The sequence below is a fragment of the Taeniopygia guttata genome, chromosome 2 (genome assembly GCF_048771995.1).
Source record: "Taeniopygia guttata chromosome 2, bTaeGut7.mat, whole genome shotgun sequence".
Classification (NCBI taxonomy): Eukaryota; Metazoa; Chordata; class Aves; order Passeriformes; family Estrildidae; genus Taeniopygia; species Taeniopygia guttata.
In genome coordinates this window covers 141,814-152,841 of record NC_133026.1, presented here as the reverse complement: position 1 = coordinate 152,841, position 11,028 = coordinate 141,814, and the positions used below count along the sequence as shown (strand labels likewise).

The following is an 11,028-nucleotide window of genomic DNA, read 5'->3' as shown; positions in this document are numbered from 1 at the left end:
GTGTTGGGGGAGCAAAGGGAGCTGCTCTTTCATGGAGGCTTCAGCGCTGTGCTGATTTTATTGCCTGAGCCTTGGGCTCACTGAGGGAGGGGACAGATCTGCTCCCACCCCCACAGTGCCTTTGGCCACTGGTTCAAAAACACTCCTTCCTGGGGTCACTGTGGTGCTGGGGGTGGCCTTGGGAAGTTTGGGTGTTCTGCCCTGCATTCACAGCCGGTGGCTCACTTCAGATGAGGTGGAAAAAGAAGGGTCACTGACTCCAAGACAAATATTGACCAAGACAAAATAAATCTTCCCTCTGCAAGTACAGAAAACATTGTGTTCTTTGAAACAGGTCCAGTATGTTTGATTGAGTGCTTCTTTGTGAAAAAAGTTCAGTATGTGTTGGCATCAAAGCCACAAATAGATTAAGGGAATGAGCCCAGTGCCTTTTAAACCCAAAACTAGAGCTGGCCCAGCTGTTCCCTTATCAGAAACAGGAGTTTAGACTGGGCTACTGAAAAATATCAGTGGGGAGGGCAGCTTGTTTTATTCTTCCTTTGCCCAGGGGCATTTTGAAAAGCCCAGTGTTTTGAAGTGTTCCACACCATTGGGACAGAAATTAAGAGTTTGGATTTATAGAATTCCCTGTCAGAACTATTTTGGCTTTTTCTTTTAAAAACAATTATAATAGATGTTATGGAATTCACTGAAGCCAAATAAATTGGCTTCAGGGCTCAGGTGGAGCTTAAACCAAAATTTCCTGGGTTTAAATTCTGCAATTAATTGGTTTTTGCTTGTTTGCTTTTGTTTGGTTTTTTTTTTTTTTCTTTAACTGGAATAATGTATTTTCATATTTTACCAATCTATAAAATCTTCCCTATTGCTAAATTTTACCATCACATTTTGTGCCTATGTGTGTGCGTGCTTATAAATAGCCTATTAGATCATGGGCCAATTAAGATTTTTCATTATTTTTGTAGAAAATTGAGAGAGATGCACAACATTACAAATAGAAAGCTTCTCATCTGGGTTTACCTTCATTTTTATGAGACAAATTCAGTCTCAAAATGTTTCAGGGACCAGCCACACATAGTAGAGGAAAAGAAGTGCAGAGATTCAGGTCTGTGATTCACATTAAAAGAAAACCAAAACATAGCAGGCAAAAGTGAATGAGGGAACTGCAATCCCATTACAGTTTTATGGAACTGTGTAATTCCCTGGGGCTGCCCCAGCAATGGCCCTGAGCACATGGAGCCGATAATCCCAGCAGCAGCTTCTCAGGGAATAAGGATGTAAATAATATGCAAAGACAAACTATATTCATTGCTTGACTGGTACCTTTACTCAAAACAATGAAAAATCCTAACCAGCTGTTGGGAATTGTTTCCCTTAGTGTTTTCATTAGAACTTGTAACCCGCTGTTCTCCCACTGGTATCTGGAGAAGGAAGAATAATAGTACCAAGAGGATGCACTCTCTATTCCTCCTAGGCTTCTGACATGGAAAAAATGTCTATTTTCATCTTCTTAGAGTATAAAAATGCCTGAAAGGTGGTAGACTTCTCTACTTCTTTTTTGGGGGGGGGGGGGGGGTCAGAACAAGTGAACAAGTGGGGCTAAAAAGTCAATACGAGATGAGTTTACCCTGCTTTTTAATGGAAATAAAGCTGATGAGATCACTCTTAGGCACATATGGGGTAATTTCCTCCATAAAACTGTCAACAAAATTAAATTAAATTTAACAGAGGGGTGAGCATCTTGTCTCAGAAGCATAGTTTCTACAAATTTCAAGAAAACAGGCAGCAGAAGAAAAATACTGTATCAAGGAGGGAAGTGCCACAACACAAATGCCATCTCTGTTACACACCAGGTGATCCAAATGGTAGAAAAATGTTATTAAGGAGAAAACGGGGGAAGGTTTATTCCTGATTTTTGGGTTTTGCTATGCCAGCCACATGCCAAAGACTTACATCTAGCTTAGCAAAGCAGTTTGGGGTTTCTCTAGTGGAATTTGGAGGTAATCATCTGCCCTAACTTTAAAATTGAGAGAATCAGAGGAGCTGCTCATAATTTGCCTGGTCCCAGCAGCACCAAATGTTGCTCTGCAACATTAGAGAGCAAGATTTTCTGTACAGAAGGATGTGGATATTCACACCACTTTCTTTAAGGGGTGGCACTCTAAGTTTGGAGGCAATAAACCCTCAGCTGATCTGAATGCACAGAAAAACTATTCTAGAGGGGGTGCAGAGTAAGTTTCTGCTCCTTTTTCCTACTGCTGTTCAGGTTCAGGCAAGAGAAGGACAAGCAGCTCCTAACACAGAATTCAAATTCAACCTTCACCATCAGAAAGGCAGTTTCTTGTATTTTTAGTGAGAGAGACAAGATTCTGAAAGGCAATCACATTTTCCGGGAACATATAATAATTTCACTGTAATAACCTTGGGAAAAACAATTTTAGTCTCTGAATCCACATCTGAACAGTTGCAGCCATCTTCAGTAAACTAAAGAGCAATGAGTAAACCCCGTAAGTTTGTTAATGAACTGAAGATACAACCACAGGCAGAGGCTTGACAGAAATCAAGGAAGCACTGTCTGCAGCCCAAGTGACTCCAACACACCCTGCCTGCTCTCCCTTGGTCTTTGTCAGTCCACCCATCACCCTCAGTTAATCTGCTGGGATCCAGCTTGTCATTTTATCTTAGCAAAACCTAATCAGTGCAGTTACATTAGAAAAACCAAAATCATTTGCCACTACAAGTAGCCATAACAAGACACCGCTGTTTCACTGTGCAAAGCCAGGTGTGAAATGGAATGGCAAGGTCAGATTGGTGAATGCTACTTCATATCCTTTGGAAATAAACTGCAAAGCCCAGCAGAATCGGTTTCCACAGCAGCAAAGCATTTGCGCAATAATGGATACTATTACTTTATTAGTTCAGCAGCACTAAATCAAAGGAGGAAAGGTCAAAGAATATGTTTGCAGCTTATTGTTCCTGGCTAGTGGAAACATAAATTTCCTTTACTAAAAGTCTGAATGTTTACCCGTTGCAATGTCAGCCTTGTCCCAAGATGAAAACACAGTATTTTTATGAAAACCTCTGCTCTTTCAGTGAACTTTGGTGACAGTAGCACACAGATAACCAGCACCCCGCGCTACAGATTTGCAAGTCATCAAATTTCCCCTTAGCAAAGGACTAAAAAAAAAAAAAAAAAATCTGTCCTTGTAAAGAAGAATTAGTGTCAGCAGTCTTATAGCTTCAAATACTGTAAGATAAAGCCCAGAGTGTTTGTTAGTAATTATCCAGCCTGAAGGCAAACACATATTCACACAAACCAGGCACTGGCATGGACTCTGTTGCAGGAAACAAAACCAGGTCAGTGAGACAAGGTACCCAACATTTTCCCTGTGCAAGATTAGCACCTACCACTCCACAATACTTACATTTATTAACCTTCAACTTGCTTCCATCTACTGGAATTGGATCTATGTAATCCCAGTAATATTCATAAGACCAGAAATACTCCGAGGAGTTTGTTCTGTTAGCCATGTCAGTGGCGCCTTTTGAGCCAGCTCAGAACTCCGACCCACTACTTTGCTTCACCGCACTGCAGCGCCCTCAGAAAGAGAATTGCACAACTGGTGCCTGTGCCAGTCACTCTGGGGTCCCGCAGCTCAAGGGCTGCCTGGGGACTGAAAACATCTCATGGCAATGAGTGTTAATGTATGGCAGAGATGTAGGAGGGGCCCTGAAAACGCAATCCTCGCTTCTTGCCAGTCACTCATGTTATTCCTCAGGATGTTTTAAACTGAGATGGGTGCCCTTGAACCTAGGGACAGGTTGGACAAGTGCCAGCTGGATCACAGACCCTTCTTTCCGAGCAGCTCACTGTTCCTGGGAGCTCCCGAGCACAGCCGGGCTGGAAAACATTCCTGAATGTATCTGGATGGAAAGGGCTGGGGTCTGGAGGGGCCACGCCAGGAGTGGCTGAGGACACTTGACCTCTTCAGTCTGGAGGAGACTGAGGTCAGAGCTCACCGGGAGCTGCAGCTCCTCCCGGGACCCAGCTCCGATCTCTGCTGCCGTGACCAGGCACAGGACCCAGAGAACAGCTGGAGCTGGGTCCGGAGGGGTTTAGGTTGGCGATCGGGAAAGGCTCTTCCCCAGAGGGTGCTGGCACTGCCCAGGCTCCCCGGGGCACGGGCACGGCCCCGAGGCTGCCAGAGCTGCAGGAGCCTTTGGAGAGCGCTGCCAGGGATGCCCAGGGTGGGACTGTTGGTGTCTGGGCAGGGCAGGGGTGGCACTGGATGGTCCCTGGGGGTCCCTTCCAGCTCAGGAGGGTTTCTGACTTAGGAGTGACCTGATAAAACGCCTCATAAAAAAACCGATGTACCGGAGTAACCACACCCTTTGCCTTAGTTCCGTGCCCTTACGAGGCCCAAACGCCACACGGGCGGCGCGGGCCGGCCCCGGGAACAGTTCCGGGGCAGCCCCGGCGGGCGGGGCGAGCGGCGCGGGGGCGGTTCCGGGCCGATGTCCGCCGTCACTGCTGCTTCCTCGGCGGGCCATTCGAAGGCGATGCTGGAGGCCGCTGCCGGTCCCTCGGCGGGCGGGCAGGACCCGATGGCGCTCTGCCCGGAGCTGGAGTACTCGCTGTCGCTGCTGGAGCCGGGCGGCGGCCGGGCCGAGCGGCAGCAGCGAGAGCGGCGGGCGGACGCGCCCCCCATGCCCATGGTGTTCATGTGCGCTGGCTGCAAGCGGCCCGTGGGCGACACCTCGAGCTGGGTGTTCAACGACGAGGAGAGAGGCTGCATCCTGCTGCGTAGTGAGTGCCGGCCCCGCCGCCCCGGCGTGTCCCCGCCGTCCCTGCCGCCGTCCTTTCCGCCATCCCTCCTTCCCTCCCTCTCTCCCGCTGCAGGTGCGGCCGCCAGCGTCGCCGTGGACCCAGAGCGGAAGGTCTCCAATCTGCCCGGCGAGTGCGGATGGTGAGGGCCGGTCCTGGCCGGGCACAGAGCCGGGCCTTCGCGGGGAAGGCGCTGAGGACAAGCCCGGCCAAGGGCCCGGAGTGCTCGTGTGCCCCCAGAGCCCCTGGGACTCTTATGTGGGGTGCTCTGTACAAGCGCTTGTGGCTTAAGGCAGAGGGATTTCTCACAGGGACACGGGGCCGTTGGCAAGGGGAATGGCCTTAGGATAAAGGAAGGCAGGTTTAGATGAAATATCAGGAGGAAGTTTTTCCCTGGGAGGGTGGGCAGGCCCTGGTGCAGGTTGCCCAGAGCAGCTGTGGCTGCCCCTGGATCCCTGGCAGTGTCCCAGGCCAGGCTGGACACTGGGGCTTGGAGCAGCCTGGGACACTGGAAGGTGTCCCTGCCCACAGCAGGGGGTGGAATGGGATGAGCTTTAATGTCCCGACCACAACTTAGTGATTCTGATGGTCTTCCTGAGGTCAGTCAGCCTGAGGAGCTATTGCAAATTCAGGCTGAAGGATGAATGCTCATAATTTATAATGTGTAAAGCAATAATGAATGCCTAAAAAAAATTCTAATTTAGCATGGGGAGGTTGTTGGTTTTTTTTTTTTGTTTGTTTTGTTTTGTTTTGTTTTGTTTTTTTAAGAAAAGGGATGGGGAGAGGTGTTTCCTTTTATTTTCTTCTAAATAAATGTTATTTCTTACAGCATGGTAGAAACCTTATTCTGCTCTGGCTGCTCAACGACACTTGGCAGCATCTACAGGTGCACCTCAAGGAACCTCGACTATAAGAGAGATTTGTTCTGTTTCAGTATTGACTCCATTGACAGGTAAAGACAGAATGTTTGTGGGTCAGCCTGCCAGCTCCATTTCACTCACCAGGCATCACAGGTTCTGTGATGGTGCTCCTGTCATATCTCTAGGAAGTCTCGAGGGAGCTTTTCCTGCTGCTCTGTCCCAGAGTGGTTTTCTGTGTTGCTGCCGTTGGCATCAGAGTGCTCAGTTGTGAGAAACATCACCTCTGTAAGGCAAATCTTAGGAAAAAAAAACCAAAACAGCCAGGTCTGCCGTTTGTATGAGAAATTGCATTCCAGCCAAGAAAATATCACCAGGTCCAGGGCACGGGAAGGGTCCTTCTCATTTGATCAGAAGAGCGCCCAAACCAAGCCCCAGATAGCCTGTCTAGAACCCCTTAGGGGTCGGCATTATCAGCAGGAAGCGTGGCCAGAGGGGCTCAGGCAGAACTTGGGGCGGGTCCGACCTGCACTGCTCTGTCTTTGCTAAGGTGGCATTACGGTTTGACACTGGCACAATGTCAGCGCTTTAATGAAAATTTATGTTTTTTAACTGAATGCTGTGAGATGTGATTAGGAACAGAGCAGAGCAGGCTTGAGCTTAAAAACAAAGGAGAAAACTTTATTATTTTATAGCTACAATAAAAGGAATACACAGAATTTAGGATGAAAACCTTTTAAACTTTCTTCTACTCAATTTCTACTAAAACAGTGAGACACAACTCTGGATTCTTGATTAAGTTACTATTCTTTAGATAATTAATTTTTAGTTTATCAAGGGAGAGAGGAGTTTCTCTTGTATTATAGATCTCTAAGAAACACAATTGTAACTTCTTGTGTTTCTGTGCTATTGTGACATTTTCCCTTCCATGTCACAGTGCTCCCACCACTGTGCATGGACTGAAGCTGCTTATAGGGTTTCTTTTTAAGAATGCTTTGCTAAGGACTAAAAGAGTAACAGTTTTTTCTTTTTGGGATAACAGTCCCCCCCCCATTTTTTCCTTCCCTGGGGCCGAGGGTCTCGAGAACAGAGATTTTTTTTTTTTTTTTTGAAGCTAGAGGGTACTATTAGACCCTCTTTAACTTTTTTTCTTTGTTTACTTTACTCTTGCATATTTTTAGCTTAAGTAATTTTATCCTCTTAAAAATGCAGCCTCTGTGTTGTAGGAGAAAATTGGTTTAGTCTATGGCTATACAAGAAAAGTCTAGCTAAAGCTACTCCTATTATTTCTTTCTACTTAGGCTTCTTCCCTCATTTTCTTCTGACATTTCAGGTCTTTGGCTATCTCTCTTTTCTTTTAGATTAAGGAGGAGTAAGGTTTTGTAAAGTTTTCTTTTTACAGGAAAGAGTTAAAAGTGTCTTAAGCTCCCAGGATGGTTGAGATCTTACAATAGGCTGCTGAATTCTTATGGCTGGGCACTAGCTTTTCTCTTATTTTTGTTTTCTTTGTACTGCTGGCACATGATATTAAATTTTAGGTGGAACGGGCTCGCTCTTTCTCTCTCTCTCTCTCTGGGGGGTTTGCTTGGGACATTTTAGTGGCTTTTTACCTTTATGTCTTGTGGGGGGGGTTGCTTTGGTTTCATTCTCCTCACCCCTCTTTCTTTTTCTGGGTCTCTGGTCTGCTTCAGTTACAGGTGGCATGGCTTCCCCTCTGTACTCTTAGTGGACTGGAACAGAAGAGAGAATTCTCTTGGGAGTTCTTTGCTTTTAACCCCGTGTGTTCTCAGAGGCATGTCTAATGCTTTTAGTGGTCACTTTAAGTGTTAATATCTAAACTTGATGACTGATTAGTTTGACTCCAACTTTTTGAGAACACTCACTTCTATGTCAAACTATAATAGGTGGGCAAAGGCAAATCTGACAGCTGAGTATGTGCTTGACCCTCTCAGTAAGCCCTCTTAAAATCTGTCTAGAAAATTAAAGTGTGTATGGGTTTAGTCAGTTTATAGCACTGAAAAGTGGTCTTAAGGTGTTCTTCAGTAACTATATTGCGAATCACGGCCTTATGCCAGTGTTCTTTTATGCAAGCATTGTTCTAATGGACAGTGTTCACCCGAACTAGTTTTAATGCCTCTGTTTTTTTTTGAAGTTCACATTGCGTTTGGGTTTTTTTCTTAATTCTACAGCTATGATACCTTATTTTTTGACAGTAAAATGGCATGGCAGTAAAATTCTCTACAGCACTAACCTGGCTGCAGAATGCACTTTTCTTGGAGAGTAATGCTGCTTCTCCCAGCCAGCATCGCACTGTTCCTGGTGTCTGTGCAATTTTTCACTGCATCCTGCAGCCCCAGAATCCATGGCTGCCTGTCAGGCTTCTGGAGGAGTGCTGTGTCTGGATTTTTGGCTTCAGAGTGAGAAGTGCATGATCTAAACTGTGGCATCTCAGCTATATTCTAGGAACCCCAGGACAGCAAGCTGTTCTTCATGAGGAACCGCTTACTCTTGAAAGTCGAGCTGTCTTGCAGGAGGTGCTGGAAAGGGTGAGATTTAACCTCATATCATTCTTTGTCTAAATCACCTCTGTGAAACCTTAATGTTCTTCAATACTTTATTGGGAACAGCTTATTTCACCCAGAGTAATTCAGTGCATTGTAGCATGTCATTGGTATCTTGAGTTATTCAAGATTTTCAGTAACTTTTCCTTCCATTTTCACTGTAATTAGCATTTTCTGTTTATCAAGCAAAGCATTAGGTTCCTATTTATGTCTCAGTAATTTGGTATGTTGTTTCTAGTTAGTTCTGATTCACTTCTTAACTTTTAGTCATGTTTCTTCTTGCCTTTCGTGCAAATGGACTTACTGCTTTTGCTGTAGCTTTGTATTGAAATCTAACATCATCAATCAAGTTGATGTTCTGCTCTACTAAAATCTTGTGACTGCAGGTAGAAAGAGCTGGGAGCAAATAGTGTAAGGAAGTTGACTGTGGAGACTGAAGGTTGTCCAGCTAAAGCTGAGTGTGTTGCTCTGACACCGAGGCTGGAAAATTGTCCACTGTGTGGACAGTGAATGTTAGAGTTGGGTGATCTTTCAAAGTATGAGAGCAGCAGGGAAAGAATCAAATGAAAAGAATTGGTGGTGTGAGATGAGATTTGAGCCCTTTCTGACATCCACACGTGCTCTTTGTGTTATCAAATCCTGTGTGTAAGCCAGAATCTCTTCCTGGCTATTTTGCAGGTGGATGTGATATTCAAAGCTCTGGAGACAAGGCTGAGCACCGTCGAGTCGTGCGTGGCTGCTCTGCACAGGCAAGTGTGACAGGAAATACTCGCTGAGCTGCAGGAGAAGGGCGAACGTGAGCCTTGGCCCTGCCATCCTCTTTATTTTTCTTAATAAAGACTTCTGATCAGACAATCTGTTGATTTCTGGTTTAATGTAAATATTTATTTAAATGTTTGTCTCTGAAAGCAAAACATTTATCTCCTGACTTCCCTGCTATCCAGTATCTGCTGAACTAAGCTAAGGAAAAACCTCCCTGTGATTCTGTAATTTTCAAAAGAGCGGCATTAAGTCACTTATGTTTTTCTTGTCTCCATAGCTTTAGCTTGTCTCGTGCTCAAAGAGAGGAATGACTCAAGAACGATATGTGGTGAATAGTTTGGCAGGGTCTTTTTGCAAGTTCAGGGAGAAAATGTGATGTAAGAAAAGGCTTTTTTTGCAGCATTAGATTTTTGCAGCATAGCAGCTTTTCAAGCTTTCTAAGTAAGTCACCTCATTCCAATTTAAACTCTCTTAAAATATGCTTGATATGTTTTTTTTTTTTTCATTATTATGTTAGTTTTTGTTTTGGTTTGATTTGGCTTTCTTTTTTGCCTGGCTTAGGAAAATTTAACAGATCTCACTTTTTTCTTCTCCAGTTGAGTGTAGTGTTATCTTCTTAATTCAAAAAACATTTGCTGTATGGAAAAACCACCTTGCCTTGTGAAGGGACAGGTAGGAACTGTTTTAATGGCCAGTGCCACAGCCCTGTAGCACACAGATTCCCAGGAAGTTGGGAGCCCTCTGCCAGGCAGATCCACCTGGCCAGGTTCCTGCGGGTGCTGCTGCTGTACCCGACTGATGAGGTGATAACCAGCTTGGCTTTTTTGCCAAAATAAAACTTATCCATTTTCTTATGAATTCCCAGCAAATTGGTCCCAAAGGCTTTGTCACTCAGTCTCTGCTTCCATTGGTGTGGAGAGGTTGGATCCCAGTTATCACCCCAGGAGTGCCCCTGCATCTTTTTTCCCCACTTTTCTGTTCCAGTTGTGCGAAATACTTGGGCTTTGTTTTTTTCCCCTGCAGTTCACTGCAGATCCCAAAAAAACTACAGGAGGGAAGATAATTACTTGTGCTTCCACCATCAGGTAAGAGAAGAGATGGCCATATCCTAGGAGCCTGATTTTGTAATGTTTTATGGAATTGGCCCAGTAGCTTTTACTTCTGGGGTTCCTGTAGTCTGTCCACGACAGGTCCAGCCTGTGCTTCAACTCAGAGCCCTCAGTCCGCAGGGAAATGAACCTTTGGGGAAGTTCTTGCAGCTCTACTTACTGCTTTATGAATTGTGATGATTTTCTGGAAGTAGGCTATCCATTCTGACCCTTTTTCTTCCCTCTCCCTGCAGACTGTACCTGCTGAAAGGCTGAGGTGAGAGCAGGATCTGTAAAATCCCTGACTCTCCGTGTCTTCCTGAGGCTGAAGCTGTGTTTGCTGTCAGTGACAACATGGTGGAAGATGCTAAAGACTGAAAACTTCAGGTTTTTTCCCCTGAATCCCGAGACTCTCTGCAGCTGTGCCCTGTCTATCTCTTGAAAGAGTTTCTGGGTGTACAAAACTTTTTACATCCTGCAATATTTATCTAAAATTCATTTAAAAATAATCATACTGTATCAATGTGGTGTTAATTACTTTTTTTGAGTTGGTTAATTAAAGCAAATTATTGATAAGGGGTTTGAGCATCTTTTAGTTGGAGCTGGCAGCTCTTATTTAGATTCTCTTAATTCCTTTAATTTATTTCAATTATTTTTTAATCAATTACTGCTATTAGGATATCCAGTAAAGACAAGAGCATTTCTGCCCTGCTGGATTGGGAAATCCAAGCCCAGTTCCTTGGAGACATTGAGGGGATGGGAAGCTGAGCCTCAAGCTGGGTTTTAACAGTGGAAATTTGGCGAGGAAGGAAGAGGAGAGATCCCACAGAAAGTGGCTGAGGCCAGTTCTGCTGGCTTTGGGTGCTCCTACCCCCAAGAAAATCATCCAGGTTAAAGGGAACTTGAAGAAGCGAGGAGGCCTGTGCCAGGGGGCCTGT

At 45.1% G+C, this 11,028-nt stretch overlaps 1 protein-coding gene across 2 annotated transcripts; it reads left to right on the top strand.

Annotated features, from left to right (window-relative positions):
* The first annotated feature begins 4,453 nt into the window (after positions 1-4,453).
* On the top strand, positions 4,454-10,666 carry LOC100217746 (protein Mis18-alpha). 2 transcript variants are annotated; one of them, XM_032746565.3, is made up of 7 exons: positions 4,455-4,804; positions 4,898-4,964; positions 5,652-5,774; positions 8,132-8,225; positions 8,919-8,989; positions 10,026-10,087; positions 10,345-10,666. In XM_032746565.3, exons 1-6 carry the CDS (start codon positions 4,513-4,515, stop codon positions 10,063-10,065), a joined length of 687 nt encoding a protein of 228 aa, XP_032602456.1. In that variant the 5' UTR covers positions 4,455-4,512; the 3' UTR covers positions 10,066-10,087; positions 10,345-10,666. The 2 variants fall into 2 exon arrangements, with proteins under 2 accessions (XP_032602457.1, XP_032602456.1); XM_032746566.3 differs by having other exon boundaries at positions 4,454-4,804; positions 8,919-10,087.
* Positions 10,667-11,028: the final 362 nt, after the last annotated feature.

Bases quoted from the DNA above. Each gene is read 5' to 3' on its own strand.
- LOC100217746 (XM_032746565.3), top strand. From the start codon at position 4,513: ATGTCCGCCGTCACTGCTGCTTCCTCGGCGGGCCATTCGAAGGCGATG. The intron at 5,775-8,131 runs GTAAAGACAGAA...GTGGCATCTCAG, and splicing joins AGTATTGACTCCATTGACAG to CTATATTCTAGGAACCCCAG. The intron at 8,226-8,918 runs GTGAGATTTAAC...GCTATTTTGCAG, and splicing joins TGCAGGAGGTGCTGGAAAGG to GTGGATGTGATATTCAAAGC.